Source organism: Wolffia australiana, chromosome 4 (assembly GCF_029677425.1).
Source record: "Wolffia australiana isolate 7733 chromosome 4, ASM2967742v1".
NCBI classification, from domain to species: domain Eukaryota; kingdom Viridiplantae; phylum Streptophyta; class Magnoliopsida; order Alismatales; family Araceae; genus Wolffia; species Wolffia australiana.
In genome coordinates this window covers 19,643,154-19,667,153 of record NC_135838.1, presented here as the reverse complement: position 1 = coordinate 19,667,153, position 24,000 = coordinate 19,643,154, and the positions used below count along the sequence as shown (strand labels likewise).

General features: G+C 40.0%; 3 protein-coding genes across 4 annotated transcripts; all 3 read left to right on the top strand.

The window, feature by feature from the left end:
* Positions 1-15,151: 15,151 nt before the first annotated feature.
* Positions 15,152-18,105, top strand: LOC144702273 (nucleobase-ascorbate transporter 4-like). The gene is made up of 13 exons (XM_078574250.1): positions 15,152-15,591; positions 15,666-15,763; positions 15,842-16,018; positions 16,086-16,186; positions 16,262-16,337; positions 16,420-16,479; positions 16,552-16,736; positions 16,809-16,905; positions 17,051-17,137; positions 17,213-17,271; positions 17,337-17,506; positions 17,575-17,735; positions 17,807-18,105. The coding sequence occupies exons 1-13, from the start codon at positions 15,501-15,503 to the stop codon at positions 18,023-18,025; spliced, it is 1,581 nt and encodes a 526-aa protein (XP_078430376.1). The 5' UTR covers positions 15,152-15,500; the 3' UTR covers positions 18,026-18,105.
* A 62-nt stretch (positions 18,106-18,167) lies between these two features.
* On the top strand, positions 18,168-18,751 carry LOC144702275 (uncharacterized). The gene is made up of 3 exons (XM_078574253.1): positions 18,168-18,407; positions 18,474-18,523; positions 18,607-18,751. Exons 1-3 carry the CDS (start codon positions 18,197-18,199, stop codon positions 18,691-18,693), a joined length of 348 nt encoding a protein of 115 aa, XP_078430379.1. The 5' UTR covers positions 18,168-18,196; the 3' UTR covers positions 18,694-18,751.
* Positions 18,752-18,818: 67 nt separating this feature from the next.
* LOC144702274 (transmembrane protein (DUF2215)) lies at positions 18,819-21,968 on the top strand. 2 transcript variants are annotated; one of them, XM_078574251.1, is made up of 9 exons: positions 18,819-19,272; positions 19,347-19,507; positions 19,594-19,739; positions 20,642-20,704; positions 20,788-20,880; positions 20,980-21,141; positions 21,213-21,319; positions 21,382-21,473; positions 21,545-21,968. In XM_078574251.1, exons 1-9 carry the CDS (start codon positions 18,965-18,967, stop codon positions 21,799-21,801), a joined length of 1,389 nt encoding a protein of 462 aa, XP_078430377.1. In that variant the 5' UTR covers positions 18,819-18,964; the 3' UTR covers positions 21,802-21,968. The 2 variants fall into 2 exon arrangements, with proteins under 2 accessions (XP_078430377.1, XP_078430378.1); XM_078574252.1 differs by lacking the exon at positions 21,213-21,319 and having other exon boundaries at positions 21,545-21,683.
* The last annotated feature ends 2,032 nt before the right edge of the window (positions 21,969-24,000 follow it).

Below are 24,000 nucleotides of genomic sequence, written 5' to 3'. Positions count from 1 at the left end.
TTTAGACTTTCAGCAGCTAAAAATATGATAGTCATAGGTGTGAAAGGGTGGTCTCCATAGGGAACAAATCTGAGGGAATTAACACTTTTTAAAGGGTAATTAATGATGCAGATATATATTGTATAAAATAAGAAATACATAGAGATGTGAAGGATAATAATTATGGATATATATGTTATAACAGGTGAATATAAATGCTTATTATAATGAAATTAGGAGGGAAGGATGAAACATGATGATGGGTAAATTATATTAATATGGATGATATGGACTGGGTGTATGTATGTGAATTAGATGGATGTGGATGGATGGATGTAAAAGAGAAGGATGTCGAAAAGAAGATGATTATGTAAGTGCAACGAGACTTACCATAGATCCTTATATTCCTCTAGGATCAAGGTAGTTTGCGATAATAGGAGAGCCCCTCCAGTTCTATTTCACATTCTAACATTGATCAACTAAAAAAATAGGGGCAAAGTAATACCTCCTATATCTCCTTCTAAGCCTGAATCAAGCCACACCTACTTCCACAACACATCGTTTATGACCAGAAATGCTGGCCCCTTTTTTGCAAGAAGTCAGGAGTGCAACTTCCACCTGCCTGCCTGCCTAACTGAAAATCTTTCTCATGACCAATCAAACCAAGTTGACCCACCCTATTTGGAGTTGACTTGGCCAAATTCCATGTTTTAAGTTTATTTTATTCATCAAATTAGGATTTTAAAACATAAATTATTCTTAATACAAATACTATTAGGAATTCACAATTTATAACATTAAATAAAATACAAATACTAAAATTAATAGAATCCTTCTTATATTCATAAAAATATACTTTAATTGAAAATGTGGTATCTCATTACCTACTCAGAGTGGGTTTCTCCTTCAAATGCCATATAATATGAAAAAAATTACACCTATTTTTGCATTAGTGAGAAGCCTTAGATAACCTTTTTAATCCCTAAGTATGGTTTACCATAAATGATGTTTTGTGATCAATGATAAATTTATTATTCTTAATAATATGCAATATTAGCCTGTAAACTCCTTATATTCAACTCCTTCTCCCTCTCCATTGGAACTATTTCGAAGGAATATTTATAATTTTATTTGGAGATTTCTGAGGAGGGCCAATATATTCATGTTTCTATAGGTGACATATAAAGAGGACCTCAGATCTCATACTAGGTACACTTAGCCTCCATTACTAGGCAGAGGGTTCTGTAAGTGAAGTACATGTCTTGCAATCCATATATTTTATATGGACCTCAGACAAATATAACTACAGCATATTACTTGGTTTAGGTTTTCAACTGTTAGTTTAATTTTATTCGTTCCTTATTTTAAGCCAAAATTTTGGTCCTAAGGTTGGCCCACTTAAAAGATTGGAAACTTATAAATAAAAATTTGAAAATATCAAAGTTTGATAGTTTGAGTTATTATCAAACAGACCAATCTACAAAGACCAAAATTTGATTTTATTTCAAGTCTGTATTACGTATCTGCTAAAATTTCCAAATGCCAAACAACTGCATGAAATAATAAATAAAATAAGGTGCTTATCAAGATACTTTTTGATAAGTCACGATGTGATCATAAAATAGCCAAAACATCTTTGGAAAAGAGAGCCAAAATATCTCAACAATTTTTAGTAAATTATTGAAATTTATAAATAAGAAGCACAAAAAATAGTATTTTGAGTTGATGAGAGGGAATTAATTAATATTACTGATACAAATTATGTGATCATGATTTGTCTTGAAAAATAGTAGTTAGTCATTATTTATTAACTGAGGAACTAGAGAGTGGATCAACCCATGTTGCGCCACTTGTTGCCAAAAAGTATTACATGCCTCTAGAGGGAAAGGTTGATCTAGTACTTGGAGTTAAAGGATCTGATATTTGAAAGATTCCCAACGATCTGGAGTATAAGGAAGATGATTAGATATGGTTAACAGTAGCCCAAAGTTTCTAATTCAAACATCTTGCAATGGCGGGGCCAATAGAGGTGAATAATTGAATGGTATTCTCTAATGACAGAAGTTTTGGAGTGCTTGCAAAAATATGATGATATGTTAGGAAATGAATGGATGATAAAAGAATTTTCAGCTCAATTAGGCTTTCAGTTAGCTTCATTTGTAGTTCTTGGAACACAAGCCATCAACCTAGCATTCAAGAAACAAGCCTCATACGTCACAATATTTGTGCTCAATCAACTCATAGCTGCAATGTGGCTGCATGATAAAAAATATTGCAACATACACCCTCGTTTGTATGCTTCAATTCAATGTTTATCATTTTCAATCAAAATATAATATTTTTTCAAATTAAACAAAGCATTACTTGTTACTGTGAAGTAGGAATTGAGGTTTGGATTGAATATTTTGATCGATCAAGGTTGTAGGTCAAGTTCAATCTAGATTTTTTGATCAGTTTGATTTGAAAAATCAAAATTGATCGAATTTTATTCGAACTGTTCAAACAAATTGAACAGTTCAAGAAAAAATGACAACTCCCTCTCGGGCTTCCTCGCTCTCCCGCCCCTTGTTCGTTCTCTCTCTCTCTCTTACTCGTTATCCCTCTCCCTCTCCCATTATCTCTCTCTCTCACTTCCTGTCTTTTTCTTGCCCTCTCTTGCTTGCTCTCTCTCGTTCTCTCTCACTTGCTTTCTCTCTCTCTCTCCCTCTGGATCTCTCTCCCTCTCTCCCTTTTTCTCTCTCTCTCTAGAGATGGTCGTGCGGTGTGATGCGACATTTTGCACCTTTTGTGCAAATTTTTGATCGCACGAAAGCCACTGTGTGATGGGCGGTCCAAATTCGTAAGGTAATCCGCATCGCACATCACACAAATTCACACATGCTGGTATCTGGCTTATGCTTTCAGAACAAAAAACAAGCAAAATGTTTCTGAGGAGAAGTAGTAGTAGAAATAGTAATGGCTGCTCTTTGGCACATTTATCTCAGATGGTTATGAAGAGGACACAAAACTTTGAGACTTTTACGTAGGGGAAGAACGAACTAACCCTGATGAAGGTGAAGAGGATGCTGACAAGGAAAGACGAGAATTCTTCGGGGGAGTAAACCTTGTTGATAAGGGGATTTACATAGTAGTTTTGCACAAAGTCTGTGCTCCCTGCGCTCACGATGTAAGAGCTTCGGTGATAATGGAAGATGTGTTCTCGCGAGCCACCCACTCCAGCCTCGATTGGTACTCCTTGTAGTACTCCAGTTGCTGGGACAATGGAATCATGTTCTGCATACAGACTCAAATCTTTGATTATAAAAGATGACAAGTCGAAATAAAACTGAAAATCCCAGGAGCGTTACATGTGATATTTTACGGTCTCGACGTCATTTTTAAGATTGAATGTGACAGCAATGCATTTTTAAAGTAATTTACGGGGGCCATTCTATTAAGCTTTAATGTCTTGGGCGAGATAGATGAACCATGTATTTCTGCCGAGAATACGAGATAAATGTTTGGAACTCTGTCTAAAATAACAAAAGTTTAGCCATGCATCACTATTGACATGAAGACTTATCAGGATCAACGCGGGTGCATCGTAGTAGCCCGAGCCCGCAGAACCAAAATCAGCCCCAATGAGCAGGTTCTTTCCCAAAGCCTCAGGGCTAAGATACGCTCTCAGTTACTCGTCAAAGCCTAGATTCTCATATGCACAATTTATGAACCATATCTTTCAAGAAACGAAGAGCGAGATGCATTTCTTTATGTTAAAAGACACATGTCAAGATCAGGCCATTGAAGAATCGTCTGACAGGCTGCTGACTGATCCTCTGCTGCCTGACACCAAACATCTTTGCCCATAATCTGACATGGAGTCGGACTGCCATGATTAAACTGCAGTCCGACTCCATTTAAATTTATTTCTTTCACTCTATAAACTAAGGAACCTCTGTTCCTATAAATACTTGTATACACCTCTTTACAGGGACAAGGGAAAAACATTCTCATTCTCTGAATCTCATTTCCTGTTCCTATTTTATTTCTATTTTTCCCATTCTCTTAACATGGTATTAGAGCATGCTCCGTCCAAATCTGAAGGTTCCTCTAATGAAGGTGTTATCCAATGCAAAAGGCGACGAACGAGATTGCCTGAAAGAGCCCCAACTACACATGTCCCTCCAGTCAGAATCAAGCTTACTTGGGCAAACTACCCGTTGTGGATGCATTGTGTACGGGCTACCCTGGTGCCACAAGGGTTAGGTAAGCACCTTACCCATGAAAGACCTTCTTTTGTGCCAATGTTTACAGATCCTGAACACCCATGGTGGAAGAAGGATATGGCAGTCATAGACACAATGATATCATCCATGAGCGAGGAAGTTATCCCAATCATACAAGAAAGTATGACTGCTCTTGAAGCATGGAGAATACTCTACACTGAACTCTCCTCCAGTTCAGAATTGAGGGTCATGGAGTGACAAACAAGCTACACAACATTCGAAAAGGTACACGAACTTTCGATGAGTTTGTTCAAGAAATACACATCGTTGGCAATGCTCTTGGTGCAGTCAGGGACACCGTTCTTGAACATACCATGAAGTTTGTCCTTCTTGGGGAACCTGGGTCTAAATATCAAGCATTTTGAACGTGTGGACACTCACATTGGTCTTCTTTCCTTTGATGCAATAGTTGCTATGTTGTGATCTGAAGAGAATATGCTAACTTTTGGTAATGCGGAGGAAGGTGAAGAGCAGCCGCCTCCAAAAGCAAACAAAGCTCACATTGATCAGCAACAAATGTGATCCACTAGAGGACACGGAGGTCATGTACGCAGACGTCATGGATCATAAAACTCAACCCAACCAACATGAACAAATCCTCGATGTCAAATTTGCTTCAAGTTTGGACACCATGCAGATGTGTGTTATGACAGATTTGGACCATAACTCTTTGCAATGTTCCTCCATCACAAAACATCAGGCATACTCAACCTCCAGTCCAAGCGTATTTCCTTTCTCCAGGAACTACATCGGTACCATCAACGCCTACACAAACACACTGGTATCCTGACAGTGGAGCGACTCATCACATCACTTCAAACCCTCAAGTGATCAATCAGCCAACACCCTATCAAGGATCAGATAAACCATACATCGGCGATGGTTCAGGTTTGCCTATCCATGACTCTGGAAATTCCTCTCTTTATACAAAATCACATAATATCTCTCTTCAAAACATCTTACATGTGCCCAAGATCACCAAAAATCTTCTACCTGTTCGACAACTCACACTTGACAATAATGTGTGTTTTGAATTTCATCCACATGATTGTTTTGTTAAGGATCGATGGACAAGGGCCATTCTACTCAAGGGTGACGTTCGACATGGGCTATATCATCTGACATCACCTGCACCACAACAACCTTTTGTCAGAGAAGTCTCTGCAGAGCTTTGGCATCAGAGGCTTGGTCATCCTGCTTTAAGAATTTTGAAAAATGACGAACCAAAAATGGGGTGTTAATTTTATCGTTGTTATTATTTTCGCTTCAATCAAATAAAATTTTTCTGTTTGTAAACTTACTCAGAATTGTATGGTGTTGAGTAAGGTCATCTCCGCAGGGATTGGCTCTTAGAACAAATTTAACTAATGATTAGAAGAGTAAAGCGAGGAAGGAGCTTAGGAGGATAATACTGAAATGAATTTATGTGATTATTAATATTTAAATAGTATATAAGGAAGTGTTTATGAATTTTTAGACAACGATTTAATTGAGATGTAATGTTGGTTGAAGGTACTGTCCACAATAGTGAGATACAAACACCATTAAGTGTTTGTTGTAATGACTATGAGAAAAGAAGAGAGAATTTACTAGTGATTTTATAAAGGAAGTCCCATATAAAGATTTTATTTGGATCTAAAATTTTATACATATGTATTAGAGGTATATTAGTGATTTAAGGAAATTTTTGTATAATTTTTTGGATTTGATTGGTCAGAGAAAAATAAGAGTCAAATATTGAAAATGAAGTGTTTGATAAAATGCCTAAATGGAGTTTTTGGTATTTTTTATTCTTTTGCTCAAAATCAAATTACTTCGATTTTAATAAATGGATTGAGGATGAATCCTCAATCCTTTATTATAGTAGATTATATCAACTAAAAATAACCAGTTTGTATTTACTTTATTTCTGCAGTAGGTGGAGGTCGCCGATGACTCTTGACCCCGCCTCCAGCCGTGTCATCCTTATGGTAAGAGCATTTTGATCTTTCTTCAAATGTCTTTCTCTTTTAGATCTCCCTTCAGGTCACAGACCTGTCAAGACCGACGATTGAGATAACCAAGAAGAGAATACTGGAAATGTGGCACCTCCATTCAAGAAAACTCTAAATTTATGTCTTGAAATTCGGCGGCGAAAGATCCCTGTTGAGGACAATACAATGGAATTTTATAGGGTAGGACCTCACCTGAGCTTGTATTCGGCGATGTAGAATGATTTCTCATTGCTTTTCAGCGGTGAGATGGCAGAGATTTGCCTCCTCGTCCTCAGTGTTTGGTCGCTAGAGACGAAGATGTCGACCAGAGGTTGAATTAGGCCGTTGGTGATCCAGAGCCGTTAGATCGTCTATTAGAGGATTCGAGAGCTAAGATTAAATTGTAGCCGTGAACGATCTTTAGTTTCAGTGGACTCGACCCACTCAGCAACATCTAGGTCACCTCCAGCGTCCACGTGTCGAAGTCTGATTTGTCCACGTTGGCGCTTCACGCTGAGTTGTCGCCTTGGAGCCGCTTTGAAAGTGCGGTCTTGGCTGTGTCTGTGGGGGTCGCTTGCAGCTATGACCTTGGCTGTGGTTGCAGGTGGCGCCTGTGGTGCAGCATTGGCTGCGCACCTTAGCGGCTCCTAAGAAGCTCTTTTTTATTATTTAATGCTATTATATATATACATTTATTTTTTCTTTTAATTTTCTTTCTACTTAATCAGCGAGTTTCATTATAACTTTTTAGTAATGCAAAAAATCATTAAAAATAGAACATTTTACATACTGAATGAATGATTGCATGAAAATGGAATTTAACATAAAAATGCATGTTCATTTAATTATATGACTTGATAAATCCTTAAATTTTTTTGATTTCCAAGCATGATTTGTGGTACATCAAAAAATATCGTTTTACGTTTTGATTTCCCTTTTACTGATTTGCCTCAACCACGTGTGTGTGAACCATGTGCTATGTCGAAGGCCACACAATTACCATATGGTTGATCGCAACATGTTTTTGTCAAACCTTTGGAACTTATACATTCTGATCTTTGGGGTCCTGCCCCAGTAATTTCTCATCTTGCTTTCTCATATTATGTTACTTTTATTGATGCGTTTAGTTGATACAGCTGGCTGTTTCCTCTAAAGAGAAAGAGTGATCTACTAGAGAGCTTACTTATGTTTCAAAATTCAGTTGAACGACAATTCAACTACAAGATTCAAGCTTTTCAATCAGATTGGTCTACATCAAGTACTACGTAAGGAAGTAATTCAACATTGCATATCGTGTCCTTATGCCTATCAACAAAATGGCGTAGCTGAACAAAAGCATCGCCACATTATTGAAACTGCCCTCTCGCTCATGCATCATGCAGTTTTACCTCAATGCTACTGGGATGAAGCCTCTATAACTGCAGTCTATCTTATCAATCATCTCCCAATAGTGCAGTTGGGACTAAAATCTCCCTTCAAGGAACTTCAAACTCAACCTCCAAATTATAATTTTCTTAAAAATTTTGGGTGCTTGTGTTTCCCAGATCTCAAGCCATATGCAACCTCCACGCTGAGCTCCTGCTTTGAAAGATGCGTGTTCTTTGGCTAGAACTCCCGCCATAAAGGGTACAGGTGTCTCAACATTCATAAAAACAAAATTATTATCTCTAGAGATATTTTATTTGATGAAAATACGTATCCTTTTGCCTCAGCTCACCCCCCCACATCACCACTATCTAACCATCAACCAAGTCCTTCATTTGTATCTTCCTGGCCTACACCACACTTATTATTAGAAAATGAAACCTCCTATCAAAAACATCCTTAGCTCAACTTTTAGAAGAAGAGTCACCGATTACAAAAACACACTCATCCAACACTGCTCCCTCCAGCCCGTTACCGACAACCCCAGTTCAAACCACACCGCCCACCTCAATAACTCCAAAATGATTTCGGAGAATCTTCGAGCTATATCACACCTCAACTAAGCATCGTCTGCCATCATGTCATTTATCAATCAATCTTCCTAAAGAACCACAGACATAAACACTGCTCTTAAGGATCCTCTCTGGCGGAAAGCCATGTATGAAGAATATGATGCTCTACTTGAGAATCATACTTGGGATCAAGTTCCCGCACAATCTAACACCAAATTTGTTGGATATAAATGGGTGTTTCATGGAAATTTACAATCAGACGGATCATTTGATCGATGCAAAGCACACTTAGTAGTGCAAGGCTTCAGTCAAACACCAGGTATTGACTACCATGAAACATATAGTCCTGTTCTTAAAATGACTTCACTTTGAATCTTACTCTCTCTGGCTGCCAGCTATAGATGGTATATGCATCAACTTGATATTTCTAATGCATATATTCATGGTGAGCCTGCTAAAACCATTTGCATGCGTCAACCTCCTGGCTTTGTATCTACAACACATCCTCAACACGTCTGTCGTCTCAACCTTATATGGACTAAAACAAGCACCACGTGATTGGTTTCAAAAGCTAAGTTCATATTTCTCCATTGATGGCTTTATTGGCTCTCGAACTGATTCATCATTATTCTTTAAAATAGTTGATAAAACTCCACAATATGTTCTTGTTTATGTCAATGATATTCTAATTCTTGGCCCTAACTCAACTCACGTCTCTCAGACAATTCATGCTCTAAGTAACCAGTTTGCAGTACGAAACCTTGGACCTCCAAAAAGCAAACCACTATGGCACGCTCCAGCACTGAGGCACAGTACAAAGCTGTGGCCAATGCCACAGCTGAACTAATCTGGGTAAAATCCCTTATTCATGAATTACGCATTCCATCAATTTCTCTGTTCACACTCTCGTGTGACAATATGCTACTTATCTTAGTAAAAATCCTGTGTTTCATGCTCGTACAAAACATATTGAAATTGATTATCACTTTGTTTGAGAATATGTTTCCAAGGGTTTGATGCAGGTTTCATTTAACTCTACGCGAGACCAACTTGCTGATCTACTACAAAACTGATCACTCGTACCCCATTATGTCTTCTTCGATCCAAACTCAACTTTCTACTAGGCTTGAGCTTGCCGGAGGGTGTTAAAGACACATGTCAAGATCAGGCCAGTGAAGAATCGTCTGACCCGCCACCGACTTATCCTCCGATGCCTGACACCAAGCGTCTTCACCCATAATCTGACATTAAGCGTCATCATGATTAAACTATAGTCGGACTCCATTTAAATTTATTTCTTTCATTCTATAAACTGAGGAACATTTTTTCCTATAAATAACTTTATACACCTCTTTACAGGGACAAGGGAAAAACATTCTCATTCTCTGAATCTCATTTCCTGTTCCTATTTTATTTCTGTTTTTCCCATCTCTCGACACTTTAAAGAGAAGCCTCTGCGATAATCTCACCGGTGATATCTGTGGCAAGCTTGTCGTTGCAGAATCTCCCGGTAGGGCTCTTCGTCACGAAGTCCCTTCCGTAAGGCAGAAAGTCGGATCTGAAGAGCATGGGAAGATAATGTTGTTGCCCACGTCCACAGATGAGTCACCGAACAAAATGATCCCCGACACAAGCTGGGCATGTCCTTAGAACGAGTAGCGACACAAAAATCGCGTAGAAATCTTCGTCGCAGGAGCCCGTGTAAGCCAAAATCTCTTTCTCAGCAGATGTCTTTCCTTCTCTGAGTTTCAGGCCTGGTGAGCCGGCTCTAATAAGCACGTAGTCTGTCTGGTACTCGTTCATACGAGCTGACATGCAAGAGAGAACTCCCGAGTCTCAAATGGGTCCTCAAAAACTCGCACATTCGCAATGCACAGAGGTCTGTGCGGTATGCGATGCGGTGTGGAATATTCAGGGCGAGGTGCAGTGCGAAAATCGCACCGCACCGCACAATCGCTCAAAAAAGTTTTGGTCGCACATTTGGACATCTCTATCTCTTGCTCTCGTGTTCTCTCTCTCTCTCTCTCTCTCTCTCTCTCTCTTGTTCTCTCTCGCTCCGCGTTCTCTATCTCCCTCTGTCTCTCTCGTTCTGTCGTTCTATCTCTCCCTCTGGCTCTCTCTCTCTCCCTCTTTTGTTCTCTCTTTCTCTCCCTCTTTTGCTCTCTCTTTCTCTCGTTCTCTCTCTCTCTCTTGTTCTCGCTCGCTCTGGTCCTCTTTCTCTCTAGCTGTCTGATGTTTTCTCTCTTCCTTTGGCTCTTGCCTCTCTTTCTCTCTCTCTCTCTTGCCTCTCTCCCGCTCTCTGTCTCTTCCTCTTCTAGTTCTCCTCTCTCATTATCTCTCGCTTGCTCTCTATTTCTTCTTCTCTCCCTAGATCTCTCTGTCTCACGTTCTCCTTGTTAAGGAAGAAGAAGACGAAGACGAAGAAGTAGATTGAACAACTCGGCAGCCACGTCAGCAAAGCGGATCCAATAGAATTTTTAATAAAGATTAGCTAGTAAGAATTGAACATGTACCCTATACTCGTTAAGAGAAATAGACGGATAGGATTATATATAGGTTCAAATATAGACGGGTAGGATTCAACCTAGATAGGATTAAACTTAGACATATAGGATCTCATCAAAGGTAGATAACAAACTGACGGTTAGGATAGAACTCGTTCTAGCCGTTATGACAATTATAAAGGCTAGGATTAAAACGTTTATAACAAACTATTATATGGTATTATAAATAATAACCAAAGTTCGATGAAATATTTGCATATTTCAAATGATCTAATATCATCATCTCTCACTCTATCTCTTCTTCTTCATTCTCTCTACTCCTTTTCTTCTACCTCCATTCTTGTTCTTGAGTAAACAGAAGATTCAAGAATATTCACATGGTATCAGAGCTCCAAAAGTGCATCTAGCATGGCTGAAGAGAAGCTCACCACGACTACTGCCACTGCCGCCATTGTTCCATCCAGCCCAAGTTTTCTTGGAGGAGTCTCCATTGTTGTTCCACCAGGAAATGCTGTGTCCATCAAGCTTCAAGCTTACAATTGTCAATACATATTCTGTCAAAACTCTGTCAAAACTTGATTATTTTTTATGATCATAAAAAATCACTACCTCTGACAAAACTCTTTTTCTAAATCATATTCTGCATGTTCCAGAAAATTACTAAAAATCTTTTATCAATACATAAATTGACCACTAACAATAATATATATTTTTTAATTTCATTCTTATTATTGTCTTGTGAAGGACAAAACAACCAACCAAATTCTTCTCTGAGGAACAACTAAGAATGGGCTCTACTTTCTGGATAATCCTTCGACAAAATCTGCCAGCATGGGAGAAAAGACCTCATTTAAAAATTGGCATTAAAGATTAGGACATCCCCATTTTAAAGTGTTGAAAACTATTGTCCATAAATTTGGACTTCCCTTCTTTCATTGCAAACAAAAACTTATATGTGATTCTTGTAGTGTTTCAAAATCTCATTTACTACATTTAATTTCCACTAACCATCTTTCTAATCATGTATTGGAAGTTATTCATTCAGATCTATTGGAACCAGCACCGATCATGTCTCACACGTCTTATTTGTATTATTTTATATTTTTAGATGATTTTAGCAAATATTCATGGCTTTTTCCACTTAAACGAAAGAGTGACCTTTTTGACACATCTGCACAATTTCAAAAACAAGTTGAAAAAAAATTTCATCTAAAATAAAATACTTTAAATCTGATTGGGGTGGAGCGTATCAAGCTCTCAAACCATACTTAAAAACAGCTGGTATTGTTCACAGGGTATCATGTCCCCATACCCCAGAACAAAATGGTACAACTGAAAGGAAACATCGACATATAGTCAAAACTGCACTTACATTACTGCATCATGCTAAAATGCCAAAACAATTTTGGGATGAAGTAGTAGTAATAGCAGTTTTTCTTATTAATAGATTAGTTACATCAGTATTGAATCATAAGTCTCCATATGAAATCATTTTCAAAAATAAAACAGATTATTCTGTACTTAAAATGTTTGGATGTCTTTGTTACCCTTTTCTGAAGCCTTATGCAAAGAATAAATTAGATCCCAAGTCAGAAAGTGTGTTTTCTTGTGATACAGCTCTCGACATCTGGGTACAGGTGTCTGTCACTTCTTACACGTAGTTTTTTTATTTCTAGACATTTTATATTCTTTGAAGAAATGTTTCCTTTTGATACATGTCCAGGTTTACTCAACGATGGAGTGCTTGGGTCATTTCATGATCCGAAAATAACTAGAAGTAGTGATGTTTTTCCTGAAATTGATGATATTTCAAATTCTGAAACTGATTTGGTAGATCGTTCTTATAACAGAGACACAATGGATGCTTATTTAAGTGATCAATCAGAACAGACATCAGAAAATGTTGAAAATGCTGAAATTCCTATGAACATTCAGTGTCTTCATGAATCTATCAAAATATTAACATGTAATCCTAATAATCCTTCAGCCTTAGAAAAATTGATTCTAAGTACACTGGATTATTCTCCTGAGCAAGGTGATATCTTAAAGAATAAGAGTCTTTCAGACATCTAATTGCAAGAAGAAAATAATCTAAATAATTGTGTGTCAAAAGGAGCACAAAACGAAAGAAAAGCTTAGTATTTTCTGCAATGAAACATACACTTCTTCAATGTTTAACTGTTTATGTTCATAATAATGAACCAACTAATTTTAGCATAGCATCCAAAAGTAGTGATTGGATGAATGCTATGACTACTAAAATACATGATTTAATGCGAATAACACGTGGGATTTAGTACCTAGACATCAAAATTTTCATGTTATTTGATGTAAATGGGTTTACAGGATTAAATTTGACTCAAATGGTAGTATAGAAAAGTAAAAAGCCAGACTGGTTGCTAAAGGATTTAACCAGCAAGAAGGTTATGATTACAATGAACTTTCAGTCTTGTAGTTAAACACACAACCATTCGCTTGTTACTTTCAATTGCTGTAAGCCATGACTGGAAAATTCATCAACTGGATTTCTCCAATGCATTCTTACATAGTGATCCAAATGAAACAATATATATGAAGCAACCTCCGGGTTTTAAAATTCCTAATTTTCCGAATCATGTTTGTAAACATAATAAATCCATATATGGTCTTAAGCAGCCGCCAAGAGCTTGGTTTACAAAATTGGCTGTATTTCTAAACACACATGGTTTTTCTGGATCGAAAACTGATGCATCCTTGTTCTTTAAATTTTTAAAAATTATTCTATTTTTGTTCTTATTTATGTTGATGGTGTTGTTATAATCTCACCACATCCATGACATTACTCACTTAATCTCACAGTTACAGTCTGTTTTTGCAATTAAAGATCTTGGACCTGCGCATTATTTTCTTGGAATAGAGTTTATTAAAAATGACAATGGATATATACTATCACAGTTAAAATATATTTCTCAAATTCTACATCAGTCCAATATGGAACATTGCAAAGCATCTGGTACTCCTTGTAGTTTATCAAAAGCAATACTTACAGAAGAAAGCACTATAGATCATACTTTATATCAAAAGATAGTAGGATCTTTACAATATTTGACACTAACTATACCCAATATTTCTTATGCTGTAAGTAAAGCCAGTCAGAAAATGCATTTGCCCACAAATGAGGATTGGAAGTTTTTAAAACATTTATTAAGATATTTAAAAGGAAAAAATTTATATGATTTGTTATTTCATAAAAAATCGGATTTAACTATCAATGTCTTTAGTGATGCAGATTGGGCTGGAGATCAATTTGATGTCTACTAGTGCATTATTAGTGTACATAGGAAATAATTTAGTCTCATGGAGCTCTAAAAAGCAGCCAACAGTTGCAAGGTCAAGCACTGAAGCCGAGTATGAAGCTTTGGCAAATGTTACCACAGAAGTTCTGAGGATTCAATATCTCTTAAAGGAGCTCCACATCAGCACAAAAACAGCCCCAATACTTTGGTGTGATAACATAGGAGCTACTTATCTTGCAGCTAATCCCATTTTCATGCTAGGACAAAACATGTGGAAATCGACTTCCATTTTGTCCCAGAACAAGTTGCAGAGAAGAAATTACAAATCAGATTCATTCCAAGCAATGGAAAAATAGCTGATGCGCTCACGAAGCCACTTCCTAAAGCTCGTTTTTCTATTCTTCGGGACAAGCTCAATGTCGCTCCTTCCCTGTTTCGCTTGAAGGGGGGCGTTAAGGAAGAAGAAGACGAAGACAAAGTAGAGTGAACAACCCAGCAGCCACGTCAGCAAAGCGGATCCAATAGGATTTTTAATAAAGATTAACTAGTAAGAATTGAACACATACCCTATACTCGTTAAGAGAAATAGGCGGATAGGATTATATATAGGTTCAAATATAGACGGATAGGATTCAATCTAGATAGGATTAAACTTAGACAGATAGGATCTCATCAAAGGTAGATAACAAACTGACGGTTAGGATAGAACTCGTTCTAGCCGTTATAACAATTATAACGGCTAGGATTAAAACGTTTATAAAAAACTATTATATGGTATTATAAATAAGAACCAACGTTTGCGGATTTCAAATGATCTAATATCATCATCCCTCACTCTATCTCTTCTTCTTCATTCTCTCCACTCCTTTTCTTCTACCTCCGTTCTCGTTCTTGGTTCCTTTTCTCATTCTCTCTCTCATTTCATTTATTATATATGTATTTTGTTTTCTAAATAATTCGAACAATTCGATCCGATCCGATGCGAGCAGCCAGTTCGAATGGAATCGAATCTCATTATTCGATCCGGACATGGGCCGGATCGAAAAACACGAGCCTAAGATCGAGGTTCGGATTCGATCATTCGAACGCTCCGATCGAACATTCGAACCATCAGATCGAATCCCCGATAATTAATTTCAGTAAACGAATCCCTTGACGTAAGTTTATCTTATGAAAGGAGAAATATCACACTTCGAATGACTTGGCGGGCTGTCTTGTCGATCTGGCAGAGAATTGTCGCCTGCTGCGCCGGCGACGACTCTGCATGCAGTACGAACTTCGTCTCCAGTAACCGTTGGGATTGTCTCCAACATTGGAAAAAGATGATACCGAACGCAGTCTTCTTCTTCTTCTTCTACTTCTACTTCTTCTTCTGCAATTTTGCCCAGTTTGTTCGTCTTCCTTTCCCCGTTACCAACGCAAATTCCCAAATCTGTCGTCGTTCTACCTCCCCATCTTCCTCGCGATTTCCTCTGAAACGTACGTCGAGAGAGATTCTCGTATTGTTTAAACTCTTCTCCTATTTGCGGTCTGTAAAGGGTACGCGTGAAAACAGGGAGATCCTGCAATGGCGAGCAAGCAGGACGATTTCCAGCCTTTCCCAGCGAAGGAGCAGCTGCCCGGCGTCGATTACTGCATAAACAGCCCTCCTCGATGGGGTTTACTTCAATTTTTCCGTAGATTGTGATAGAAATCTCGGATCGATAGTCAATTCATTTCTCTTCCGTTGCAGCGGAGGCGATCTTACTTGGTTTCCAGCACTACGTCGCTTCTCTGGGAAGCATGGTCTTCATCGCCAACATTCTAGTCCATCGGATGGGAGGCGGACGGGTGGATATTCATCAATCTTCTCTCAATGAATGATTTTCTAAGACTAGTTTATGCGTTTCTCGATTTCAAATCTTGTAGGAGGAGAAGGGTAAGGTCATACAAACCATGGTGTTCGTCACCGGAATCAACACTCTGCTACAAATCAACTTCGGGACACGTCTTCCAGCGGTGATCAGTTCCTCTCGGACGTTCATCCTCCCAACTCTCTCTATCATCTATTCTCAGCGCTACAACGACGTTTTCAGCCCGCAAGAGGTCTCCATCTTCCTTTGTTCTTACGATCTTACCCGTGGTTCATTCATCTTGGATTTCGGATGATCAGAGATTCAACCAAACGATGAGGGCAACTCAGGGGGCGCTGATCATCGCTTCCAGTCTCCAGATAGCCTTCGGATTCTTGGGAGTTTGGGGGATTGTAGTGAGGTCTCACCAAATCAACTAATCTTCTCATCTCTTTCTCTTTTCCGATTCTTGATTTTCTTCTCTGGGTTCGAGCAGGTTTCTAAGCCCGCTCGCCGCTGTACCTCTCGTCACGCTCGCCGGGCTCGGGCTTTTCTGCAGCGGCTTCCCCGTCGTAAAGATCAAACAATCTCCCCAGTTCTTCTTCTCCGCTGTTCCAACGTACAATTTTTTTTTTTTTTTTTGTGAAATTCTAGGCTGCCAACTGCGTGGAGATTGGTCTTCCGGCGATCGTTCTACTGGTCTTTCTCTCTCAGGTATCTGTCAGTCTTTCTTTCCAGGAGACTGTTTCGATCGAACCGTTTCACCAACTACGGATATATCTGCAGTACGCGCCCAACGTGATTAAGAGCAAGAGAATCATCTTCGAACGATTCTCCATGGCGATCACCGTGGGAATTATTTGGGTTTACGCTTTCATTTTGACCGCCGCGGGAGCCTACAAGAACAGAAAGCCAGCCACTCAGTTCAGCTGCGGAGGGCACAGCGCAGAGCTTATTTCCGCTTCTCCATGGTGATCAAACCCTTGAATCTTCTTCCTATTGGAAGGTGTTCTTCAGGAGTATCGTTCTTCCGGGTTTTGCAGGATTAGGATTCCTTATCCGCTTCAATGGGGAAGACCCATCTTCAACGCGGGAGAAGGTTTTGCGATGATGGCGGCCTCTCTCGTGGCTCTCGTCGAGGTTCTTTCTCAACTCCATTATTCCTTCAAGAAGATCGATTTTCATTCTCAACTCTATTATTCCTTCAAGAAGATCGATTTTCATTGTCAACTCCATTACTCCTTCAAGAAGATCGATTTTCTCTCAAGTTTCTGAGTCTGCGCAGTCGACAGGCGCGCTAATCGCTGCGCAGAGGCTCGCAAGCTCGACCCCCGTGCCGCCCTCGGTGTTCAGTCGCGGCGTGGGTTGGCAGGTTAAATCTAAATCTCTCTTTCGCTCGTCTCCAAACTCTGAACTCGTTTCTCTCTTCTTCTCCGATGATTTCCAGGGAATCGGGGTTTTACTAGACGGGCTCTTCGGAACTGGTAACGGGTCTGCTACGTCAGTGTAAGCGAAACTCTTTCTTCTCTTCTCTCGCTGTTCGAATCTGATCTGTTCTTCAATCGGTTAAGGGAGAACGTCGGCTTGTTGGGGTTGACGCGAGTGGGGAGCAGAAGGGTCGTCGAGATTTCCGCCGGTTTCATGATCTTCTTCTCAATTCTCGGCAAATTCGGCGCGATCCTCGCGTCGATTCCTCTTCCGATCTTTGCAGCTCTCTACTGCGTTCAATTCGCCTACGTCGGTGAGTTTTTTGCGCAGACAAGAGATTCGCACAGTCACGAGAAGATCAAAATCGTTGATTTTGCGCAGCTTCGGCGGGTCTCGGCCTTCTGCAATTCTGCAACTTGAACAGCTTCCGCTCCAAGTTCATCCTCGGCTTCTCCTTCTTCCTCGGCCTGTCCGTGGCGCAGTACTTCAAAGAGTTCTTCCTCATCGCCGGCCACGGCCCAGTCCACTCGAGTTCAAGAGCGGTGAGTTCAATCAAACAAACAAGATTAAAATACAATCTAATCTGATCTAATCTCTTCTTCACCGGCCGCAGTTCAACGATACTCTCAACGCGGTCTTCTCCTCGGCGGCGATGGTGGCCGCCACGGCGGCGTTCTTCCTCGATTGCACTCTCTCAAGAGGCGACGCGGACGCCATGAAAGACAGCGGGAGGCACTGGTGGCGTAGTTTCCGGACCTTCTCAGGAGACCCAAGAAGCGAGGAGTTCTACTCTCTGCCATACAATCTCAGCAAATACTTCCCTTCCTACTAAGACAAAGAGTAATTCCTTTCGGTGTTTTACACCCAGAAACGTGCTTCAATTTAATGGCAGCGGCCATGGCGTTTTCCTGAGTTACAATTCCCTCCCCCCTTAAACGTAGCTTCACCGCTCTCTCTATCGCTCGTTCGCTCTCTGTTTGGGACTTAGTCTGTGAGAGTTGAGATGGGGAATTGCCAGGCGGCGGAGGTGGCTTCGGCGGTGTGTGTGGAGACTAAGGAAGGGAAGGTGGTGAGAGTGCGCTGTGCGATCGCCGCTAGCGATGTTATGAGCGCTCACCCGGGCCACTACTTAGCGGCGGCGACGCGGCGGAAGCTTCTTCGGCCCGACGATGTTCTCTGCGCCGGCCGCGTCTACCGTCTCGTTTCCTTCGAGGGTCCTCCTCTTCTCTGATTTCCTTCGCCTTCTCCATCTCAGACTGACTCGTCTCGCTGTTTCGCAGAGGTGTTGAAGGAGCTCTCCTCGGAGAAGCTTCTTCTTCGGCTGGAGAAGGTGATCGCCTCGTTCTTAATCTCTTCTTTAATTCTCGTTTTTCTCTTCTTGTTTGTTTGATCGTGTCCCGATTTCTTGCCCAGGAAGAGGAATTGGGCAGAGTCGCCCGCGGTAGAGTCGCGAGGCCGGGGCAGTGGAGGCCGTCGCTGCAGAGCATCTCGGAGATCTGATTTTTCTCTGGTTTATAAGTTCCAAGTTCTAACCCGTGATAGAATTTTTTCTTTGCTTCGTCTCAGAACATAAACTCGTGAAAAGCGTGCCGAAAGTCGGTTTCTTTCTTATGGCCGATCGCGGTCTTGATCTCCCTCGTGAAGCGCCGCCCGAGAAACTTGAATTTGGCGGAAATCTCGCTAGTTAATTAATGGGGAGGGTATAAAGAGTCTGTTTTTTTGTCGGAATTTTTAAAGAAAGAGTACTTCTTGCGACGAGGGCGATTTCTCCATGCCGATTTCTCTGCGATTGTTCTTCCTGTTCATGGCGTTTTCGCTGAATTCAGCCTCTAGGGACGAAAATCCTGGTCGGGTTGTTGGTTGGCCTCCTGCGAAGCTTCAACTTCCTCCTTGTGAGCTCGTTGAAGGTTCCCCCGGTTCCAAACCCGGGTCCGCGCTTTCGTGTGGCAGAATCCATGTCCGGGGGGTTTCTAGGGCACGCCATCTCAATCTGTTCTTTCACTCGTTGAAGGTGAAGGTGGAGCTCGACGCGGCCTATCTTGGCTCGCGGATTCCGGCCCTCGAGGTCTGCCTTCATAGGTGAACAGCTTTCCTCTTTCTCTGTTCGATCTTCAGTCGTGATTGCCCGATCGCGGTAATCTTTTCTTGCGCAGGAATTCATCAATGGGTGTGGGGATGTGTCGTTCAGGCGAATGGCAGAAGCTTTCTAAAGGGTCCTGGATTCACGCTACTTCACCTTTCTCCGATAAGATTCTCGATGTGCGGATGAACCCTGGTCTTCCGTGCTCTGCTGTTGAGATTTCCACTGAAGATGGTGAGGAATTTGGGGATAAGCTGCCCTAATTTGTTCGGGATTCGCTAAATTCCGACTTCTTGCCCTAATCTGATCTTTGTTTCCAGAGTTCTTGCCGCATCGAGTGGTGCTTCTGATCGTTGGAGTTCTTCTGATGGCGCTCGCTCGTCTGCTAAGCGAGTCGATTGTTTTCTACTACGGCGGTGCGATGGCTGTAGGTGTCATCCTGGTGTTCTTAATGGTTCTTTTTCAGGTACATCTCAGATTAATTTGCCGGAAATTTGCTCTTTTATTTCATAACACAATGATTTATGGCCATTGTTTTTCCTCGTCAATGATATCGAACCATTGATCAAACTAGGAGTTTTTGAAACGGTTACGTATTAGCTTGAATAGGCATGTAGAATTGGTTTATGATATGAACTTCTTCTGGACAAGAAAGCAGACATGATTGAACAAAAAAAGAAGGGCGAATTGTAAGTCGGAGGAGTCTGATTATGTCGACTGTGCTTGTTGGTGCCCACCTGGTGTTTGTCGATGTACCCTTTCTGCTCAAAGTTTGATCAGGGTTGGATATTTATGAATGTATGGATGTTCACGAATTCACAATTCAATCTTAATCGATCAGTTTTGTCTGATTATGTCGACTGTGCTTGTTGATGCCCACCTGGTGTTAGTCGATGCACCCTTTCTTCCAAAAGTTTGATCAGGGGTGGATATTTATGGATGTATGAATGTTCACGAATTCACAATTCAATCTTAATCGATCACTTTAGTCTTCCTGTTTTCTCTTAAAAGTGTTAAATCATTTGCATGATTCACAATAGTTAGGGGATACCTAATGTTCTTTATTATGCTGGGATTACAATTATCTTCTAATGATAACATATCTCCCAAGATAAGCTTGAGGCTCACTAAAGTGATCATCACAAGTATTGCAATGTTTTCTATCGGCAACTTCGTATTATATTTTCCTGAACTTTCATCCATTTTTTTGCCACTGAAACATCTTCATGCTTCCAATTTCTCTGAGCTTTCTCAACGATGTACTAGATCTTCTTAGTTGTGCAAATATTTCTATTTGACATCGAAATACTGAATATCTGATTTTTCTGTATTACTTGATATAATTGCTTAATCATTGATGATCTGCAGGGCATGAAGTTACTGCCGACAGGCCGAAAGAGCTCAGTGGCAATCTTTTTGTATTCATCTGTCGTAAGATCCTGAATCCGTTTCGTCTTGGCATCAACTTCTAGCGGTTAATTTCTATTTATAATACCATATTTCCGTCCTGACAGGTTGGGGTGGCCACTTTTCTTCTGCACTATCTCTCTGGATTACTGCGATCTGCATTGACAGAATTGGGTATCGGTGAAGAAATTCACAAACCTGTATGTAAGTTTCATTTTGTGAAACAATTCCCTCTATTCTGTCGATTGCTTGAGATGTTTTGCGAGACGAGTTTAAGTTGATCTCACCTTCCCTTTCAGCTGGGAATTTTCTTTCTGTTGTGTCTGTTCCTGGCCGGCGCTTGGCTAGGGTTTTGGGGCGTTCGGAAGCTTGTTCTTGATGAATCGGGGTCCGTTGACCAAGATGTCGCCTATTTCGTGGAGTGGTCGTTGCTGATCTTCGCCGCAGCCATGATTCTGCAGGTAAATTTCGATTAGCAAGATGGGTTGCTCATCTTTGTTTGAAACTTCGGTTTTTTATTTTTATTTTTCAGAGCTCAATCGACACTCTTTTGGCAACGGAAGGTCTTATAATGGCTATAATTTTAACGCTAAGCCTCAGATCGAAGAAAAAGCTGAGACTTGTGCGGCGTCTGTGCAGGTGAATTTTCTTCAGTTTCATCATCGTCTGTACTCGATCGGCGACTAAATACCACCTTGCAGGCGATTTCGTGGACTTTTAAGAAGAACCCAAGTCGAAAACTCGCCGTTAAGAATTCCCCCGAGGAAATCAACCGCATCGTCTACGCGCACAGGTCCGTGGGACGAATCCAAATCCAGATCCCGGCAAAATTCCATCAATTTCTAATCAAGAAAGAATTCTCAGGGATAACGGCGAAACCTTCATTAGAGGAGACGTATTATTCCACCTTTCATCGCACGCCAGAGAAGCGGAAGTTCTCAAAGGAGGAGTGGAAGGCGTTCACCAGAGAGTCGACTAGAAGTGCCATGGCGGAGCTTTCGTCTTCTCCTGACTTCGCTCGCTGGGTAGCGAACAACGCCGATAGAATCTCCGTTCGACCCCCCGCCGGCGACAACGACGCGACGGAGCGCCGCCGATTTCATTGGCTTTTGAGAACCTGACGGTTTCGATCTTTCTCCGGATTCGAACTGATGTAACTGCTCGAGCTTGTCTGAAGAAAGATTGATTAAAAAAATTCTCCACTTTGCGTTCTCTCGACGCAAGACGAAGTGTATTCACTCGGGCACACCTCCTATCTTCTTGAAGTTGATTTTATCCTTATATTTGATACTCTTTGCATGTATTTTCGTCAACTAAACGCCCCTGTTGCAATATATAGAAAAAAAAACGAGAGGTCCAGCGTTGTTTCAGGCCTTATGATCTTTGAGAAATCCCCGTCAATAAGTATTCGGCAGAGATATTCTTCCTCTCCCCGGGACAAGTGCGGAGGATAATCGATTATCTTCCAATCAGAGATCCTCCTCTTAAAAGTGGGCCTTGTGCCACTCCTGTCTTTTGAAGGTCTCTTCTTACCCCTCAATCCTGTGGACGAGGCATTGGGACTGTGTTTACTGCTCTTGGGATTATCCCAAAGGTGAGATTTTTTTCCTTTTAAGGGACTGCCCTTCATTTTAAAGAACAATCTTGCTGGTTTGATTAAACTGAATGACTTACGGACAAGGGGTGACTTAATAATTCCCAGGAGTCGGTTCTACTTAATCCGTTCCTTTGAAATTAACTTAGTCTCTGCCCATTTGTAACGTATATTCAATGAAATGCCTTAGTTCCATTAGTTGGGTTACGTGAATCGCTTCTGAGATATAATGATAAAAAGAGATAAACTAAACATTCTTTACCACCGCGACATGCCGAGAGAGAAGGTTGATCCCATTTGTACGCGAAGAGAGCATCTTCTCAGGGCGAAAGCATGGCAGGATGAGCAGAGAGATTATTTGATCGCGCAATGAAAAATAGATCTTCAAATTGGATTCGACAAGAATGAATAGTTATTATTTATGGAATACAAGGTTTTCAAGCATCAAATATCAATCCTATTGTGTGTGTGATTGAACAAACTTTGACGGCCACGCGTGAATTTGTAGGGTAATAAAGTTTGTAATACTTTCATTGAAATAGAGGAGATATAGAAACAGGCAGAATGGTGCCACAACCAGAATATCAAGAACTTCGCAAGTAACTTCCTAGGAAAATTATTTGTGAATTTATGAAACACATTTCGATTAAAACGTACACGGATCAAAATCAATACGATTAAACAAGTCTTTTTAGTGCTTCCGCTAGATAATAATGACTTGTTATCAGATCCCACATGAATTTTGACTAAGCGAAACTATAAACTAAAATGTATTTTACCCTTCTACGACATAGTGTCATGAGAAACATTAAGATTTATCATGAAGCTCCAGTTTGAAGTATCCATACTGATGAGATTTATAACTCAGTATCTCGTGGAATTAATTTTCTCCAGAAAAAGAGTGCATAAATTATTTACCTAATAATATCTCATCGTTCATCATGATGTCCATTTGATCTATTAGGTTGGTCTTATTTTGAAGTTTATTTCTTTCTTAATAAATTCACTATATATTATTGAAGCATATTGCACAATATAGTATATATATATATATGTTTGAATCTTGCGTGTAGAAGGTCTCCATGAGAAAGTGGGAAATCATGTTATGGTCTGAAGTGACAGAAGGTCTAAAGAAATAAGCAGGTATCATTCACGGAAGTATCAAATCCCCATTTTAACATGAAATATGATGTGTTTTTCATTCAAGAACGAAATTACTGTTAGTTTAGAATTTTAAAATATAATTATTATATTTTATGAAAAATCATGTTTCAATAGTTCTTTTAGTTTGATATACTTTAATATTTTTGGTTTCGACCGTAAATTTTTTAGCATGCATAGAATTATCATATTAGTAAAGTGGTATCATTAGATTAATATTACTGTATCACTAGAGTAATATTACATTTTTATTATTCTGATCAAGGTGGGATTTTTACTGATAAATAAATGGCTATTATGACTTCATATGGTCTGTTAGGACTTAGGATTATTACAATTTGGATGAAAATGAGGAATAAGTTTTAATTACCAACGGTGTGTAGGATTGATTTTACTAAACATGCATTCACCGTATAAATTGTAAATGACTAGTATCATTACAAAAATAAAATACCAGGAGTTTCATTTTTTGAAATAAATGAATAACAGAAAAAAAGTGAATATCATTTAATATATAATAGAATGATATGTAAGATTTGAGCTAAGATGGAGAGTGACTTGTGAT

Bases quoted from the DNA above. Each gene is read 5' to 3' on its own strand.
- LOC144702273 (XM_078574250.1), top strand. From the start codon at position 15,501: ATGGCGAGCAAGCAGGACGATTTCCAGCCTTTCCCAGCGAAGGAGCAG. The intron at 17,272-17,336 runs GTAAGCGAAACT...CAATCGGTTAAG, and splicing joins AACGGGTCTGCTACGTCAGT to GGAGAACGTCGGCTTGTTGG. The intron at 17,507-17,574 runs GTGAGTTTTTTG...GATTTTGCGCAG, and splicing joins CGTTCAATTCGCCTACGTCG to CTTCGGCGGGTCTCGGCCTT.
- LOC144702275 (XM_078574253.1), top strand. From the start codon at position 18,197: ATGGGGAATTGCCAGGCGGCGGAGGTGGCTTCGGCGGTGTGTGTGGAG. The intron at 18,408-18,473 runs GTCCTCCTCTTC...GCTGTTTCGCAG, and splicing joins CCGTCTCGTTTCCTTCGAGG to AGGTGTTGAAGGAGCTCTCC. The intron at 18,524-18,606 runs GTGATCGCCTCG...TTTCTTGCCCAG, and splicing joins TTCTTCTTCGGCTGGAGAAG to GAAGAGGAATTGGGCAGAGT.
- LOC144702274 (XM_078574251.1), top strand. From the start codon at position 18,965: ATGCCGATTTCTCTGCGATTGTTCTTCCTGTTCATGGCGTTTTCGCTG. The intron at 20,705-20,787 runs GTAAGATCCTGA...CCGTCCTGACAG, and splicing joins TCTTTTTGTATTCATCTGTC to GTTGGGGTGGCCACTTTTCT. The intron at 21,142-21,212 runs GTAAATTTCGAT...TTTATTTTTCAG, and splicing joins CCGCAGCCATGATTCTGCAG to AGCTCAATCGACACTCTTTT.